This window comes from Acomys russatus, chromosome 28, assembly GCF_903995435.1.
Source record: "Acomys russatus chromosome 28, mAcoRus1.1, whole genome shotgun sequence".
Classification (NCBI taxonomy): Eukaryota; Metazoa; Chordata; class Mammalia; order Rodentia; family Muridae; genus Acomys; species Acomys russatus.
This window is the reverse complement of record NC_067164.1, coordinates 28,896,138-28,915,840: the sequence shown is the minus strand read 5'-3', so window position 1 is coordinate 28,915,840 and position 19,703 is coordinate 28,896,138. Positions and strand designations below refer to the sequence as shown.

At 44.1% G+C, this 19,703-nt stretch overlaps 1 protein-coding gene across 1 annotated transcript in view; it reads right to left on the bottom strand.

The window, feature by feature from the left end:
- Grip1 (glutamate receptor interacting protein 1) overlaps positions 1–19,703 on the bottom strand; it is a 361,954-nt gene that overhangs the window by 4,785 nt on the left and 337,466 nt on the right. Inside the window, exon 21 of the mRNA XM_051170528.1 lies at positions 16,798–17,031. Coding sequence (XP_051026485.1) covers positions 16,798–17,031 — 234 coding nt within the window. The remainder of the gene's footprint in view (positions 1–16,797; positions 17,032–19,703) is intronic.

Genomic DNA, 19,703 nt, shown 5'->3' with positions numbered 1-19,703 from the left:
TCTCAGGAGACAGATAGTGTCCTAGCCTACCCACTAAGCACCACAGAGCCTAGAGAAGGACATTTAGTTTAAAAAGTGGATGTGTCCACCTCCTATGGAGAGAAGAGGTAAGACAAAAACACCTGCAACAAATGTAAAAACCCAGATACAAGATGCCTAGGGTATGAATAAACTCTAGAATGGGAATTTATATAAGTGTGACAACCGAGGTACAAGATGCCTAGGGTATGAATAAACTCTAAAATGAGAGTTTATATAAAGTTTAAAAGGTGGAAACATCCATCCCCAATGGAGAGAAAGGTGAGACAAAAAACACCTTCAATAAATGTAAAAACCTGAGTACAAGATGCCTAGAGTATGCATAAGTTTAATTAAGGCTCCATGTCTATTCTTTTGCTCAGGGCAACTGGTTTATCTCTAAAAACAGGATGCATTTTCTCGGGAGAAAGGTAGCAGCCTGTCCTATCCATCAGGCGCCACAGAGCCTACAGAAGGACATTTAGAACTACACAATCTTGTTTTGATTTCAATTAAATAATGATTGTATGTTCTTTGACAATGGTAATATTATACTTCGTCTTTAGAAGAGGTCAAAATGAAACAGACCTGGATGAAAGGGAGACTGCTAACTTAAGTCAGTCTATACATACATGAATTCAAGCTACAGAACCAGCCTCGATTGTTCTGTGCATCCTGCACACCTCATGCATTTATAGTTTCAGAACTGTATAATGCTTGTGAGGAATTATATAATTTCAGAACAAAAGTACCAGACACTGATGCTGGATCAGACCCGACAGCATTCATCCTCCAGCATGCTGGTATGCTGACATCCTGCATTCCTCGTGTTCCATCCACAAGTGCTTCAGTTGTTGTTGTCATCAGAACAGACATCTCCCAGGACAGCTTCAAAGAAAGCTCCTGATTCCAATTGGTCCAGCATTTCAGACTGTCCCATGCAGGACTTTTATTAAGCCTGAATTTCTCAACATTTAGAGACTGGATCACAAATGTTATCTCTAGCTTGTTTAACCATTTTCCCAGTTTTATTTGGGCCCCCACATAGTTATTATTCATCCCAAATCAGCCTGTAGAAGCCTTAAAAAGAGAACGCCATCCCATTTCCCTTAAAGGGGGGTTGGGTAAGATTTTGAGCTATGGATGTTTATCTTAATTGGGAATTGGTTGTGTTATTATTGGTTTTATTCAGAGAGAAAACGCGGTTGGACTCAGGGATTTTTCTCTGAGAATATAGAAATATATAGGAATGATAGGGCAAAAGGTAGATTATTGAATCTATTCTTCAACTTAAGGCCTTAATTGTTACTTACAGGGCTATTTTTAATTCATTGGTATAGAATATTAGATATTGATGTAAAATAAATTTATTTTTAATTCATTGTAGTATTCAATTTTATCACAAGACTATACATCTTAGGTTCAATAGATAGATAAGGTAATATATTTAGATAAGGTCTTCAAAAACCTCAGAGACCTACAGAATATGGCACTCAAAGAAGTTTTTATTGTTTTGAGGATTCTGTGAAAATGAGACAGGTTGACTCTTGGCAACACCCAGCCTGCCTCAGAGAAGGTAATGAGCATCAAGGAACCTCCTTATGGAGATGGCTTCAGATGTGGCAAACCAGCCACTGGGCAAAAATGCCCTTGTTTTCTGCCACAGACAGAATTCTGCCTGAAATGGGCAAGCTTGGATGCAGGTGGAGTTGATGGCCAAACTCTTCCAAGACAGGGTAGGCAAGTCCTCAATAGTGCCTGCTTTACAAATATGCCTGTCAGATATATTGGGCCAGAAGGCTGAAGATGATGCTTCAACTTGTTAAAGAGTTTTGAGTGACTGTTAAGGCAGCAAAGTGTCTCTGACTTTTTTTTTTTTTTTTTTTTTCATTTTGGAAGCTGCTAACCTGCACTTCCTATTTACTCAGATAATTAATTTTATTCCTTCTCAAGTCTCTGGTGGGGTTGAAGACAGAGAAACATGATGAGTATAACAATTCTTTTGGGGTTCTTATGTATGTACATTGTATATTGGTGTAATGATATACATGTATAGGTAAAAGTTTTTTTTTTAATTATTAGACTAAAAGGGGGAATTGTGGAGGAATGTCTCGAGTAGATGTAACAACTGTCAATAAAGCTCTGTTTAACCAATCAGCTGGGCAGGAGGACAGGAAGTGGAAGGCGGGACTTCCTGGAAAGAGGGCCAAGCCAAGATTGACAGTTGAGAGAGGAAGCCTGTGGAGAGTTGATGAGGACTGGAGAGAGAAATGGCCCAAGGATCACCAGATTGGTAAGTGCTTGGAATATATGTATGTTATGAGGTTTAGAATAGTTTATGCTAGTTTATGAGTAGATTAGAATCAGTTTAGATTCTGCCCAGCATAGTGCTGGCAGTTATAAAGTATGCGTCAGTCTCCCTGTGACAACTATTGGCTTTGTAGGCCTAATGGATACAAATTACTGTAACATCTATCCCTTCCTGTCCCCCAACCAGCTCTGGGGTTACAAACATGTACAGCCATACCTAGCTTTTACTTGGGTGACTGAGATCTGAACTTAGGTCCTAATACTTGTACAGAAAGTACTCTTACCCACTTGCCCACTGCCACATCTCCCCAGACTCACCGCCCCCTCCTTTCAAATTGTACTCATGAGGTATAGGACATAGAAAGCAGGTTGGTGTCTAAAATCTCCCTAGAGTAGCCCCCAGGTTGGGTAGAAGCCAGGGGTTCCTGAGATGCTGAGCAATAACCCTTTTCTGCCTCCCACCAGCCTGTTGCTCTTCAACTACTGTACCCATATTCTCCTCACCCTTTGAATCAGTGCCATGAACAGCACTGTTTTATTTGCTGAGACCCCATACGGCTTCATCAACAAAACAATTTCTAAAACTCCAAATATTCCTAATACGAACATTACTTGGGGACTCAGCCTGTTTCTGCAGTCCTTCCCCAGGGTTTTCAGCAGTTCGAGTTGTCGACCCACCCATGCTACAGCTGACACTGATGCACCTGAGGGCAGCTCCTGACAGCTGACACTGATGCACCCGAGGGCAGCTCCTGACAGCTCTCCCCAAGCCTCACTCCACCATCTGGTCACCTGCGAGAGGCAGTCTATGGCAAAGAGCAAACCACGTGTACAAACCATGTGTATGCTGACCCCTTACAACATTCTAAAGATTAGTCTGAGTGCTGAAACAGAAGTGAACACCAGAGAGGAGAGTCTCACACAGCCACGGAATGGACACTGAGTTTCTTCATTCAATACCTCACACTCATGTATGCTATGAGGGGGATGCTGTTTTTATTAAGGGTGATTGGATGCCCTCCAAAAAACTGACTGTACTTCAACAAGGGTTTGGGCTTACTTCACAATCACACACACACACACACACACCACACTACACACACAGTATATAACATGCACATACTACACACACATACACACTACATACTACATATACACACATGCACACCATACACACATTACATACACACAAACCACACACACATACGAACACATACGCACACATATGCACACATACCACACACACACATGCATGTCACACAGGCAGATGCACACACATGTTCCTGTCAAATACTGAAAACAAATCCCTCAAAGCTTTCAAAGGCAAGCACTATAACTAGACCTTTCATAACAAGGTTAGATTTTCATGTCCAGTTATTTGACCGAAGAGAGGTGTGGACTACTGAAGGAAATATGTTTGTTTTGTTTTTTTCAAGACAGGGTTGCACAGTGTAGCCTTGGCTATCCTGGAGACTTTTGTAGACCAGGCTGGCCTTGAACTTACAGAGATCTACCTGGCTCTGCCCCCTGAGTGCTGAGATGAAAGGCGTGGGCCACCATGCCTGTTATTTCACTGGCTAGAAAGCTTAAAAAAAAGAAAAAAAATCAAGTTTTCTGGGTCAATATTATTTACCAGCCCACTCTGTGAATATGATCATTTTAGATGAGAGGAAATTAAGTTTTATGCAGGGTAAGCAGTCTGCCTAAGGCCACAAAGGTAAAGAGTGGTAGGGCCAGCTTTCAGAATCCAGACACCCAGTGCTAAGCAGCACACTCCACCAGCAGCCGGGATGCCTGTTCTGATGCTACAGTGAGGGTGTTTGCATTTGTACACTTTTAAGTACCTTAAATTAGACAGTGTTTTTGTAATTGATGGCATCTTGAGTCCTGTGAATTATGGTAAGTATATGAATATTCCATATCTCTCCACCCCTGTTTCTTTCTCCCAGGTGCACCTCAAAGAAAAGCTTGGAACTAAATAAGGTGTGTGTCGGGTGTGTGTGTGTGTGTGTGTGTGTAGTATGGTGTGAATGTGTATGTGTGCCCTAGTAAAATCCACACCTCATCTGGGATAACACTAGTGATGTAGGGAGAGTTAAGTATCATGGCTGAGAACTTGCCTTTGGCCAAAGTAAATCTGTCCATGAGAGAAGTCTAAGCTTTGCTAGTGGCCTGGGCTTGTCTATATGTTACATAGCCCCTGCTGCAGCTTCTTGTCCATGGATCTATCTCAAATTTCTAGCCAATCCACAGCCACATGGTATCTTATTGGGCTGGATAGAAAGGGCTCTTTCTGATTCACCATGCACTAACTCGTCATGTTGTTCTGCGTTTACAAGCCGGTGCAGAGGACTTATGTGAAAACCAAAAGGGATTTAACTTTGGGCTCTAACCATCACCCTCTAAGACTGTAGCTAGAAACCACCCAAGGCTCCCATGGCTGGACAGGAAGACGCTCACTGGTGACACCATGTGGCCAAGACTGGGGATCACACCTCTGGAACTGGAACCAGCCTAGAACTGACCTTGGGAGGCTAACCGGAAGTGTGCTATCCATAAAAGCTGGGCTTCATGCTTACAATGTCTGTGAGACTTGAAGTCTCAACAGGACACGGGATGCTGTTGTCTCTACAAAGCGTGTGTGTGGAGCAGGAAATTTAGGCAGAAGCTCGGAGAGGAGTGGAAAGGTACCCAGGGTCAAAGAGAAGCCAAGCAACAGAGAACTGCTTCAGGACAAGGGCTCTGAGTGCAGAGCTCTGGCCCTTTGATCATACACTGTTTTATTTCATGGTTTCCTTTTGGTTGCTGTGATAAAACCTTCTAACTAAAAGTAACATGGAGGAATTGATTTGGATGACAAACTAGAGACCATGACTGAGGGAAGCCAAGATAGGAGCTCAGGGCAGAAACCTGTAGGCCAGCACTAAAGAAGAGACCAAGGCAAAACAATGCTACCATCTTGCTTCCCAGGCTCCTGTGCAGCTAACTTTCTCATATAGCCCAGGCCCAACTTCCAGAGATGGCAGCATTCACAGTGGGATGGCGCCCTCCTCCATCAGTCAATCAAGAAAACGCACCATAGACATGCCCCCAGACCAATCTGATGGAGACAATTTCTCGATTGGGTTCCCTCTTCCTGGGTGTGTCAAGTTAATGACCAAGATTAGCCGCCAGAGATGACCACTTAATCACGAATGGGCAAGATGAACATGCTGGGAACTGGGAGAAGCCATATCTCAAGTGGGTGGGTGTGGTTTCCTCATGCTCCTGAGTACATTGCAAACTCTACAACCAGAACAATGTTTTATTTTTGGAGTTTTCCACTCAGTATCTTCAGACCGTGGGCGGCCACAAGCAATTGAAATCACACAAAGTGAGGACATGGGGGATGGGAGAAAGAGCCAACTGCATCGCTGCAGTCATGTCCTCCAGCCTGAATGAGGAACGTTCATCTCTCTCACACACGTTTCATTAAAATAGAGATCAGCATCGGTGCTTGATGAAGTCAGGGTATGTGGGGAGCACAAATAAATCATAGGTATTCATAGCTTCCTAGGATATTGCACTACCCCTTAGATCCATGTCCAGTCTCATAGTTCACCGGCAGACACCTGTGTCTGAATCAATTCCTTGAGTTGCAAGGAATAACCTTTTCCTAGCACCGTTGCTCTTCTATGCTTATTAGCTAGTATTGCTTTGTAAAAAAACAGAATTCGTTCTTCAATTAGTGTTGCCTGATTAATGTAGCCAGTACATCAAAGGCGGAATGAAAGCTAATTCAATTTCAGAACAAAGAATTACTCGAACCTGCGGAGCTTTCTGTATTTGTTGTGTTCAGCTGTATTCATATTCCTTTGGATGCTCAGATGTGTTTGCATTTGGAAAAGATGGGCTGTTCTTCATCTTGACCCATGCTCCTTTTCCCAGGACCCATTCCTTCTGATAGGTTCTATGTTTTCTAGTATATGTTACCACAGATGCACCATGAATACTTCCTGTCCCTCTTCTGGAATCAGCTATCACCCCAAATCCTTGATTAGAAGGGACATTTCTACCAAACAATCAATACAATGCTGATAGACTGAATGTTCTTGGGGCCTGTTTACTAGACAGCGAATTCTCTCCTCTTGAGGTTCTTCCTGTGTGCTGTCCCTTGCTCTGTGGGCATTTTATCTTTAATCCATTTTCTCCTTTGTCCCAGCCCCGCCCTCTGTGTGGAGAGCAGCATTCCCAAGGAAGGACCATTGGCCTAACTCCTAAGCAGCAGTGTTTTCTTGTAAGCTCTATGTTACTAGTAACTTGCTACACTATGCCTCATCTTGGGCTCCCTATGATGGGCTGATTAAGGAAATCAGCATCTGTCCTGAGGTACTCTGAATGAGACGAGCCCACGCTCACAGTGGAAATTAGGAAGACCACTTCAGTCATACAGCTGAGGCATGTTTTCCAACACCAGCATCCAGAACCCTTGCATTTGGAGACTGTATTTTCTGGCATATAAGATAACCCCCGACTTTAACTTTTCCAGTTAAAATATAGACATTGGAATATACTCACCATATAAGACTACCCCTCTTCCAACGCACACTGTGTACACAAACTCAGGCTGCAAACTCAATATTTTACCTGGAAAAGTTAAGGTTGGGGGGTCATTGTATATGCCAGAATATACAGTACCTGGAACTGTGAGACTGTTCATTGCTCAGTTGGCTTGTGACTCTCAGGTAACTACTCTGTAAACCAGAACCTGGGAGGAACTTGTGATGGCTTGAATGAGAAAGGCCCACATGGACTCATAGATTTGAGTGCTTGGTCACCAGGGAGTGGCACTATTTGAGAAGATCAGGAGGTGTGGCCTTGTTGAAGGAACTGTTGTTTGGGGGTGGGCTTTGAGGTTTCAACATCCCATTCCGAGCTCGGAGTCTCTCTCTTCCTGCTGCCTGTGGATCCAGATGTAGAACTCTCAGCTCCTTATCCAGCACCATGTCTGCCTGGATGCTGCCATGCTCCCCAGCGTGATGACAATGGATTAAACCTCTGAAGCTGTAAGCCAGCACCAATCAAATGCTTTCCTTTACCAATTTGCCATGGCCATTGTGTCTCTTCACAACAATAGAACGCTGACTAAGAAGGTGCTAAGGACCAGCTAACACCTAAACCTGCTGACATCAACAATGTGAACTAGAACACTGAAAATGAATGACAACACAGGTGGACTATCAGATTAGTCATGATTTTCTGAGTCCCCGTTACTTTCCCCGAGCCTTACATATGATGCATCTTGATGGCAAACTGTTCAGGAGAAAGGGCTACTGACTGCTCTACAATAGAAATATAGGTTTCTGTGGGATGATGTCTCAAGGTTAGGAAATACTGGATTTTAATAGCCAGGTGTATCCTTTCCTTAGAAATTGCTTACAAATAGTAAGTTAAAACAAATGAAGTTAATTTTTTTTTTTTTTTGAGACAGGGTTTCTCTGTGTAGCCTTGGCTGTCCTGGACTCGCTTTGTAGACCAGGCTGGCCTCAAACTAACAACGATCCACTTGCCTCTGCCTCCTGAGTGCTGGGATTAAAGGCATGTGCCACCATGTCTGGCAAAGTTAATTATTTTTAGATTCACATAAGAGACCCTAGAAATTAATAATGTACTGGTGGGAAACACAGGCTGGCTGCTCTCAGAATAGTCACAAAAACTCAAACCATGTAGCTCTGCTTTTTTTCTGGGCCCCCGATATTTCTAAGGATTCTGCTACATCTCCTCCACATGCAGACAAAGCCGTACCCAGGCCCTTTACAACATATTGTTATTTATGATCTTCCAACAACTCTTCTAGAAGGCTATCCTTTCTTCTCATGAGGTCACTGAACCTTGAAGAAGTTGATGGAATGGCTTGTTTTGCTCTAACGCAAACATACTAGGATCCAATACTGGAATATCTGACCTCATTTGCTGGGCATCTTCTACCAAATTTTGATTTCTATTTGGAATTAGAATCTTCTCACTGCCTAGGCCGGCTTCCTTCATTTTCAATAGCTCAACAAACTAAAGATGAATCATGTGTCACATTTGCTGTGTTGCTGCTCATTTCTGCCCTATTGTGGTTTCCTGGGACATCACACAAAATCCTGCTCATTGAAAATGGTTTTGCTTTCTATTCTAGGCCTTGTGAGCACAGTTTATCCTGTAGAATCTCTTTTTGGGGGAGGCCTCAGGGGAAACTGAGGCATTAACATAGCTGCATTTTTTTCTATTCTAAAGGAGCCAGTACACCTCTTAACAAAACTGTGAGCAGGCATAGATATGGTTCAATGGAGATTGGCCGAATTCTGTGACTCCTACACTTCATGCAGTTACTTCAAAATCTAAAGGCCAAGCTGGAGCTAGGCAGGAAGTAGCAAGGCTAATGAGATTCAAGTTCAGTGTCGTTTTACGTTTTTAAGCAAGTCTGCCTACTTGTCTGAACCATGTCCTCATGTAGAGATGGGAAAGCCATCAATCGATGCTTTAGCCAGAGCCAATGCATCCCCTCTCACAGGCGACTGAGTCACCATAAGTGACAGCCACACTGGAAGCAGTTCCGATGCAAGCAGTCTCCTTATAGCCCGGTCGCTTGTCCCAACCAAAGCAATGCCTTGCTCTCATGCTGGTGACTTCCTTGGAAGCCACCAGGCATTGGGATCACTCGGGCAGACACTCCTGGGGGCAACTATGTTCCTCTAAGCAAGACATTTCAGGAAATTCCAGGTTTGAGGATGGGCTTACATTACCTGTAGATCTTGGAGAAAAATGAAATAATTAAATGTAAGACACCATCTTCCCAACCGGCTTCCCTAGCCCAAGATGGGATGGATCCTGTTTATAGCACTAAAAACTAATTCCCAGGTTTCCAAACAAATCAGGTTAGGAAGGCATCTGTTGCTTCTTTCAGAGGAATCCCTTGGCAGAGGCAAAAAGGGCCAGCTGCTTCTGATGTCGCCTCCTGATGCTTTCTGGCATCGTGTGGCACTGAAGGCTGAGAAACAGCACACCAGGCTGTGAGACCAGGATGCAGGATACTGGCTCTGTGTGTTGGCTCTCAGGCTGACGTGGTCCTGGAGAACTTCAGACCCAGATGAGAGAAGGCAGCCCTTCTGAAACTGTGTTGTATTAACAACTGCTTTCGTGAGTCACCATGGAGCACCTTCATAATGCATTTATTTCCCAGAAAAACAGAAAGCTCAACCCCAGCCATAGGAGCTGATGGTCACCTAGTAAAGGCCTCCTGTGCCTCTGGCCTTTCTTCTTGTCTTAGCTGCCTCTGAGTCTGTCTGGCTGTGTCCACAAGCGCCTCTCAGAACTCCCCGATGATGCTTACACATGGCGTTGGCACCCTGCACTCATCTCCTGCTTCCTAGTTTTCAGTGCTCTCACCTGGCTTCTTTAGCTCTCAATCTTTTCTCTAGGTTACAGGCGTCGAATTCCCTGTAGACCTGTGCAGGCCTCCTTGATTCAGGGACCAATTGGCAACTCTTGTCAGAGCCACACCATCCATTGATACTGAGCCCGTGGGAATTAGAAACCAAGGTCACTGTCGTTCGACTTGTCAAGGGGGATGACAAGTGGGAACTGACCGGGCTCCTAATGAACAAAGCACCAATTGTCCTGATTTTATTTTCTCATTGTGAATGGATTCCTGAGGACTGACAATGCACAGTGCCTCAGACAAGGAAGGATCACTAAATCTCATCTTAAAGGGAGAAAAACCCAAGCCCTGGGCTACCCTGTTATGTCTTGAAGAACCACAATGCTGGCGGACAAGAGTTACGGCAAAGCTATGTGGAGGGACAGGCACAGAAGGCTCTTCCCCCGGAATGTGGCCACCGGAGAAGCAGAATGACTTTCAGGGAAACCCACCATTTTACATGGACCTGATACAGATGATATAAAATTCTACAGCCTACAAATCAATTATAACAGTGACATCGGGGAGAAGGATTGGTGGCAGGAGGCATACAGAGCATCAAAAACAGCAACAAGGCACACCAGCTCACCAACCTGTCTCGCAGGACTATTGAAGGTCACATGAGATGACGGACATCAGCTCCATTTGACTGTCCTTCCTCAGACTGTGGAGGTGAACAACTCAGAAAACGTGACAAGATGCCTCATGAGCTCTGCCTGGCAGAAAGGCATACAATGTCTGCTCCACACTTTGGAATAGGTAGTCTGTCAATAGACAGTCCCTGGGCAGAGCAGAGCAGTGCTGCCTGGGAACTCATCTTCCACTGGCTGACACAGACACTTCTCGATTGCTTTTTAAACAAGCTTTGTCATTGTGCCATTCTTTGCTACTGAAGTAGATAGAAGAGCATTAAAAAACAAAACAAAACAAAACAAAACAAAACAAAAAACACTCCATAAGTCCCCAAAGCTTTGTTTTGTTTTTAAGGTTTAAAAGAACAGAGCCACAACCACAGGCAACCAACGGGAAGCAGACATTTTGAGGATTGCCAGGGTCATTATTTAGTCAGAGCATGCAACCCAAACCCCAGTCCTTGCCTTCCTACTCAGTGTCTCCTCAACAGCATTCACATTATTGTCTGCCCGAGGCACCACAGGGGACAATCTGGTTGCCAGGCTAATAACAGTGACAGACAAGGAGCCGCTGCCTTCATTTCTCTGAGTAAACACGGTCTGCTGGTTTTGCTATCTGCTCTTGGTGGCTCCAGGTCTTAAGGTGCTTGCTCAAGTCTTGGCAGCTGAGGAGACCCGAAGTAAGACTAAACAATGTCAACTGCTTCTGAGAAAATGTGCATTGTGAGGTCTTTTCCCCCTCCTAACAGTTGACCCTGCTCCCTCTTCCTGATGTGAAGAAACCCAGACCCCGCCCCTGCACCCGAGTCTCTCTAGTTCTGAGGAGAAAGAGCCCAGCAAAGCAGAGCTACAGGCAACAGCACAAGTCTGCCCACACACCCACCAAGTTGCTTCCAGCTTCCAAGGATTTCTACCATAGTCAGTGTCTGCTCCAGCCAGTCTGTAGGTCTGTGCCTGGCACGAAGATGCCTGTAACCTTCCCTGGTGACTTCAAAGCTTAAGAAAGAGTCCAGTGCAAGAATGAGCCATCTGTTTTATTTTCACTTCCTCCTAGGGCTGAGCCTGGTCCTAACTAAGGGACAAGGTAACTAAAGAAGTTGGCGTCAGCCATAGCATTCTGTTCAAGGACTGAGACAGTTTCACCACATCAGCTCCCTTCTAAGAAAACTCACAGACTGCAAATTCATGCTGAGCTTGGCTGAAGGAAAAGCTGAGGGTAAGGAGATTGCTAGGAGGGACTCAAATGTTCTAGGACTGAGCCATCAGCAGCCTTAAATAAAAGACGCTGGAACATTATTTTAAGAGTCCTTCTGTAAAAAGGCAAATACAAATAGCTCCATGCAGTTAGGCGCTTTACTTCTATTGACAATCGTGCATGGCGGGGAGCAAGCGAGTATCCACAGGAATTATGTTTAAAGTTCAACTGGGCTGGAAGCGGGGAGTTTGTCATCCTTACACAAGAGCATCTTTGTGCCTGAAGGTGTGAAAGGGAGTGAAGTTGTGATTCATCGAAGAGATAGATCAAGTGGCCACCAATGGATGTTTAAGATTACGAAGGAGGAAGGTTATCAATGAAAAGCAGCTAAGATCGCACGTCCCTGATCCGCAGAGAGAAAGAATGGGTGATAAGCTGCTGCAGAAAACAGAACTCATTTTAAAGATAAACCTGAGAAACTCCAGGGCCTGAAGTGTCGCTTCTTTTCCTTCTTCTGCCTACCACCATGTGTCTGTGATTACATTAAAACAGAATAATCACCTGTCTAGAGCTAGCAAAAATTTTGTGGGTGATTCTTAATCTTTAGACCTCAAGAAAATCCACTGGCAGTGTTGTTAAAATATAGGTGTCCCTGGCCCACGGTCCCTGAAAACACAGGAAGACTGTATTTTAACAAGCACCCCATGGTGGCAGTCATCTCCCGTCTATAATCCAAACAATTATCCAAAGTTTCACTCTTCAAGTTGTTGTCTAAGATCTATTCATAATCATTGGAATTAATTTAATGCAATTGGTACTTCAAGAAGAAGGACAACAACAAAAAGTCAGCATCTAACGTGCTGCAAAGATTGGAGTCACTCACATGCAGGAAGGCTGTGTGCACTGAGTTCCGGAGCACAGTGTGCACTGGAGTTGAGAGAGCTGGGGAGGAGTCTATGGTTGAGCTATAATGGTACATAATAAGCACCACTGTTTCCCCACACCCCACACTGAGTACCAAATCACGCCAACTCTGATTTCCATCCACCAGGATGCAGCCAGGAAAGCAAGTGAGGGACTGCCCATCTTTGTTCCCTGAGTGTCAGGAAAGGTAACCGAAGAGTCTGTCTTGAGCAATGAATGTGGCCGACATGAAGAAGAAAAGCCAAAGAAGATGCTGACAGCAGCCCAGGCATAGTGGATGCTGACGACCACTCAGAGGTCAGATGCTCAGATTTCCTCAAAGGTCTGAAGGACAAGGTTGGGGGTGGGGGTGGCAGTACAATGTAGGAAGGCATAGGTAAAAAGTGAAGAGGAAATGAGAGAGAGAGAGAAGAGAAGAGAAGAGGAGAGAGGAGGAGAGGAGAGAGAGAGAGAAGAGAAGAGAAAGGGCACACAAATTGAGGCAGGATTTCTGCTTGGGCTTTGTGTCACTGTGGACAAATTATGGGAGGATGCAATTCAATTTACTGTGTCTTTGGGGCTGCATAAATTCTGTGTCTGCAATGAGGCTTGTCAGTGACCAGGTATGGAGCATACAACGTGGACACAAGGCTGGAGATGGAGCTCAATTTGGTAGTGTGCTTGCCTAGCATGCATTAAGCCCTCAGTCAGTCCCTAGCACCACAGAAAACAGGGATGGTGACAGACACCTGTAGTACCAGCATTCATAGGGTAGAGGCAGAAGGACCAGGAATTTAAGGGTATGTAATGAGTCTGAGGCCATCCTGGTCTATGTGAAAAATCTGTCTCAAAAGAAAAGAGAAAACATCAGGACAAGATGTGTCTTTCAAAGACATCTGTTCTCTAACTAGGCTTCTCCTCTCGTGGTCCTACCATCCCCTAGTAACGTATTCAGATTTTGAATCTATGATTGGAATATATCATCAATTAAGTCAGAGCCCTCATTACCTAATTGTTTTTGGAAATGCCTCGAAACACCAAGAGGTGTGTTTCCTGGGATCCTAGGCATCTCTCAGCTTCATCAGTATTGACCATTATAATCAAGACGCTGACAGACAAGCTCAGACTTTCTTCTGTATGAGGGTGATGCTAATGGCCCACCCCCAGGAGGGGGAGGGCTTGAGCTATTTGTGTTTTTTCTGTTTTTTTGTTTTTTTTTTTTTTTTAATAACAGCCTGGATGTGTATTTATTCATCCTATCTTGACCCAACTTCTGGTGACAATGATAGCCTGGACCTGAGTGGGTCCAAAGTTTAGCCAAGTGACAAATGACCTCCAGAAAGCCTGAAACAAAAAAGTAATGCCACCCATGTCTAGAGCCATGTGTCACCATGATCACTCTGACTTCTGGGTCTGGAAACCAGCCTTTGTTATGACTCTAGTTGGCATCCTTGATTGGATACCTTCAACCTAAGAAGGGAGGGATTTTTCTAATTCTGTAGCCCCCTCTCACACCACCACTAATTTTTGACAACAGCTTAATGAGAAGCAGGCAGGGTCAGAGGGAAGATTCTATTGTTTCGCTGTTATGGTTTGAATATAGAATGCTCCCCATGACATCGCTGTGTGAATGATTGGTCCCCAATGTTGGCAGTATTTTGGGAGGCTGTGGAAACTTGAGGTGGTGGCGCCTAGCTGGAGAAAGTAGGTTGGCGGGAGGGGGTCTTCAAGAGCCTATTATCACTGGTTGCTTCCTGCATTCTGGTCCATTATATAAAGAGAGCTTCTCAGATATGCCACAGCTGCTGGGATGGGCTGCCCCCTCTGAAACCATGAGCAATGCTGAATCTTCCTTTCCACATGCTGTTCCCATCAGACATCACAGCAATGAAAATGAACTAAATCAACGAGTTTGTATGCTTTCCCAGGATGCCAGGTGATCAAAGGCACACGCACACAAGACACAGGCACAATCAAGAGTGAGGTCAGCCTCCGTTAATGGCCATTTCCTTCTCAACCACTGAAGTGTACTGAGCAGCGAACACATTAGATGGCCTGTCAGGGTAACCACGTTTACCTGACAGCACCTGAGACGTTCTCAGAAGCTTCCCCAAGAACTCCACAGCATGAGTCCACAGGCGCCATCTTAACTAGATGCTCAAATTGTTTTTTGAGAGCCTAATTTTTGCGGGATCAATTTAGCTACAGGAGAAATGTATTAATAACCATACTTAGGGGAAATAACTGAAATGGGGGGGGGGAAGCAACGTGACCTTTATCAAGCTGTGTTGGCTATTTGAGCCTATGATTGCATGAATGCTCCAATTCATAAGATGGTGTACAAAGGTGACAGTTGATCTATTCATGGCCACTTGTAAGATTTGACAGAGTGATAAGAGTTTTCCTCCTTAATAAGATCTGAATTTCAGCAGCACCCCACTAACCTGGGGCTATGTAACTATTAGTTACAATAATATGCACACCTAGGTTACTGTCATTGCTTTTGGTGAGTGTTTTAAAGAAAGGATAGGGACCCAGGGCTTTTATATTCCTGGGCCATATGTAACTTTCTTCTAGTAGAAAGCTTTCCTCCAGATTAGAGGGGGAAAGAAGAGATAATTTCATACTGCAACTTTTCTTATCATATAAATGAAAAATGCCAAGTAAAATGTCTATGGTGAGGGCTAAAGATATGCAGCAAATAGAATTCTGTAGGTGCTCAGTGCATGTCGGTATCATTTTTCTCTGAGGTTAAAGAAGGAGAGGTAAACAAATATGCTGAGAGAAGAGGGGGAGGCGATGTTCACACACCCCCCAAGGGGATGAAGAAGGTGGGTCTCTACTTGGTATGGCAGAATTATACATTACTTTACAATACAAAACGTGTTGACTTTGCCGTTTAACGGTCATGGGATTTCCTATGGCTTGGTGGTATATGTCAATCCATGAGTTAGGACATGTGAGTTACCAAGCAGACGCATCCAGGACAGCCGGACCAACAAGCTAAACCATGTAACGGGGCTCGATATGGATCCTAAGTACAAAATACCAGAAGCATCTTTGCTTTTCTGAAGTTCTCCTAATGTAAAGAACCCTGGTCATACAAGAATGTTTTCACTCCTGACATGTACCATGGCATTTGATATTCCTTTGTACATGCTTCTTTCTGTGCTTGGAATGCCCCTCCACCCTCTTGCCTCCTTGGCACAGTCAATAGCTATGTCTAGGAAGCCTTTGGTATTTCCTTCTCAGTGGGGGAAATACCACTTTCTGCACCCTAGGGCTGCCCAGGTTTGCTGCTGTCACTGTATTGACTCCACTGTCTTCCCAATGAACGCTGTGCTCCCCACAGATGGGCAGTACATCCTGCGAGGGAGTGTGTATACAGTCTAACAGTCTATGTGTCAGTGAGTGGATGAATGTGGGGTAAGATAAGGAACCAGGATTAGAACACAGTTAACCATATTAACTGCGCCCCTGCCCCCGCCCACCACACCCCGCCAGTTACAAAGCAAAGAGCTATTATACAGAGTAGTTAGGGCAACTGAAGTCTTCATAGGAAAAGGGACGAGTGACCTGTTAAGTCCTTTCAATCTGACACTTAATGTGCTCATTTGGGTAAAATGAGTTCTTGGTTCTCATGAAAACCGGGGTAGGGCTGTTAATTTTTGATACATCCTCATATACTAAAAAAAGAATAAACTAGAAGTTTTGGTTGAGTAAACCTCCTTGCTCAGGGTGGCCTGGGACCCAGCAGTGTTGTCGCTCACACACATGCCTCACTTACACTCTGTGGGTGGCTCTGAAGTGAGGCTAAGGGTGACTGTGAGTTTTCTCTGGGAAGTGGACAAGATTGTAGTCCAGTGTGGAGCATAGTCAGGACATCTAATGTTCTGTTGAGAGTTTCATGTCTAGTGTGGGTGTGTAATGGAGGAGGAAGCCTGCTTACAATGAGCTTTAAGCCTCTTGTCAGTGAAGTGATGGACAAAGGGTGCTTAGAAAATCCTTCCCCCTTCAATGACAACAGCCTCATTTATCAAAGCTCCACGCAACATTGGGATCTCACACGTTTGTAAGATTTTTGGCCAGTTTTTGATAAACACGTCACCAGAAAAATCAATCTTCCCTGACTTACGGGATAATCCTCCCACAGGGCATGATTTATAAAGTAAGTCTCTGAAGCTTTGCGCCTCAGTGGTGCCTTCTCTCTTTGGCTGAGTTGGCATCAATGCAGCGCCGCCCCGTGGTAGAATGGCTGCCTCATCCGGCAACAGGGAGGGAAGAGGTCTACTGACCTTGTGAAGCTCCACGGGCGTCGGGGACATGATTTCCTTCATTTCTTGCTTCATTTTCCTCAGGGTTACGGACTTCCTGCCCACATCTGAGGGCAGGGTGTTGCTGCGAGTTGTTTGGCTATAGTGTGGCCGGGAACTGCTCCGTTCCTGGAAGCTGGCCTGTCTCCCGAGCTGACTGCGAGCCGTTGGAGCCTCATGATTCAAACTCATAGTGCTCCCCGACATGATTGTTGCCTGTGGCATCGACAATTTTGCAGAAACAATTAAACCATGGACAAGGAAAAGGTTTGCTTGCTCAACATTAAGCACGATTCTCCTTTCTGCCCAGTCAAAATATGGTGTCTTCAGGGCATAACCAAAGGCTGGAGAATGGATGCACCAACTGAACTACGAAAGTCTGAAACATGCTCTTCAATTACTTTTATAATGCACATCTCAAATCCAGTGGAAGTGCTGAGGCCCATGAGTTTATTTAATCGAATACCACCCCTAGCAATGTTGAGGCCAATGGAAAAGCTCCAACATTAGTTGACTGCAAACTGTATTTTAAGCCCTGACTTTCCACTGAGTTGGCTCTAAGAGCTGGGATCCATGAAGCCACCTTTAGTGTGTCTTACGGATGTGATCAGAGAGCTTCAAGGTGGAGGCAAGGCTGCTGCTGTCAGTGATGCTGCCTCTGGCTCCAACAGAAGCAACTCGTAGGCTGGGATGGGATAACTGATGCCCAGGCAGAAGGATCTCCTAACACTTCCTGCCCGGCACTGTCAGTGACCTGCCCCAGAAGCTGTACACACATCTTTTTAACATTCATTGGCATTTTGGCTTCTACATCTCATGGAACAGACAACATTTCTCAGAAATGGTTTTTGTGTAATACTATCAGAAAGGTTTAAAAAAATTACCCTTTCTTAATGTTGGATTCAACGGTTTGGTCAAAAGCTATGAGACGAGAATTGGGTTTTATCAGCGAAAGGGAAGTTTGTTCAGTTTAAATATATTCCGTGACTAGTACATAAGCAGTGGCAAGGTTACACTCCAGATGACTGCATCTCAGAACTGGAGCAGCAAAGGATTTGAAAGTGGTATCCTGATGCGGACGGACACTTCTCGTGTGAGAGGGTGCCAAGATTCTAAAAACAGTGTGACAGTGGTAGCACTGCATTCCTTATGTGATGCAAATATACATAAATGTTACACTGGCAAATGGGCCTGAAAGTATAGATACAGAAATTATGTCCACACCCATGTGAATAAACAAAGTGTGGTTTGTTTCCATGAAGGCAAAAGCTATAGGCAACAGAGCTTGATTTGTTGCGCTTTTTGAATACATTCACTAAGTTAAGCCCATAAGTCTATTAAGGTAGGCACCTCATCTCACTTTATAGGAGCTGGGACACAAAGAATTTTACTTGCCAAAGGTCACACAAGTAGCAACCACACCAAGGGCACTACCTGCAACTATTCACTGGAGGGAACACTGCAAAGGGAGCGGCATTTTTATTTGTTGCCCCTAAGAGTTCATAGCTGTCAGTTATATGTGTGCCACTAAGAAGGTAGTTGCATAAACGCCAAGTACTGATGCAAATACACATGACTCTAACAACTGTATGAAAAAGAAACAAAACCAACAAGCACATCCTGACCAGACCACTTCTGTCATGGATGCTTTTGAGAATGGAAATTCTAAGGGCAGGTAAATCTTTGTTGATTACCAAACACAGCAAATAAAGTACTATCATTTAATACTCAATAATCTTATGGGTGGGTATTCCAGGTCTTAGTCCCTCGTGATCGGAGGAAGGAAAAACACATGGGTGGGCTCTGTAACTTGCCAAGAGTCTGATATGGGCACCCCAGAAGTCTGGTTGCAGTCTTGCTCCTTGGCCAACTGTAGCTTCTCTGGCCACATAAAACTTCCCCCTTATAGGGAAAATGCCTCTAATATTTAAGAAAATGTAGGCATCTATAGTATGGCATATTTCTGATAGATACCTTTATTGAGGCTTATTGACACCTCTCTGATGGCCAGCTCTGTTGGTGCCGTGGGACATCTTTCATTTGATGGCACTTACATACTTATGTGTTTGTTTAATCTGTGGTCACTGATGGTATTGATTATTTTTCTGCAGTGGGAACCATCTGTTATTCTTACCTACTTAGAATACTTATCTGCTGCATTCATATCTATTTTTTCCTACTCATTTTGTGACAGAGAGAGAGAGATCCACAGGGATCATATGGAAAATAAAATAATCACTGGGTCTGAGAGCTTTAATTAGCTGACATGGGAGACAGTGCAAGTGGTTTTACTAGGGTTGGGTGGAGGAAAAGAGAGCCTCATTCGCGTTTTCAAACGATGGCTGGATTGCTCACTTACACTGAAATTCAAGGGAATTAATAGCGTCTAACAAGGGTTATGAAAGCTTAAGTACAAATATAATTTAGGTTCAGACATTTGGTTAAACTTTCGACTGTTAAAAAAGTTGAAGTAGTGTTAAGAAACAGAAAACTCGGTACTTGATTTTTATTGAATTTTTAAAACACCAGGTTCTCTATTAATCATTATATTAAGTATTAGATCATTATAATTCTGATGGTTTCTTTAAAAGCATTTTTTTTTCCAAGACAGGGTTTCTCTGTGTAGCCCTGGCTATCCTGGAATCTCTGTAGAGCAGGCCAGCCTCAAATTCACAGAGATCTATCTGCCTCTGCCTCCTGAGTGCTTGGGATTAAAGCCAGGTGTTACCATCACCCAGAAATTCCTTTTTTTTTTTTTTTTTTTAACATAAGCAATAGCAATTGCTTGAAGTCTTTGAGTTTTCAGCTTCAGGGAAGGCCATACATTTTTTTGGTGCTAAAGTTGGCCCTAAATTACTGCTAGCAATAATGAAAATGGTTAGTAAATT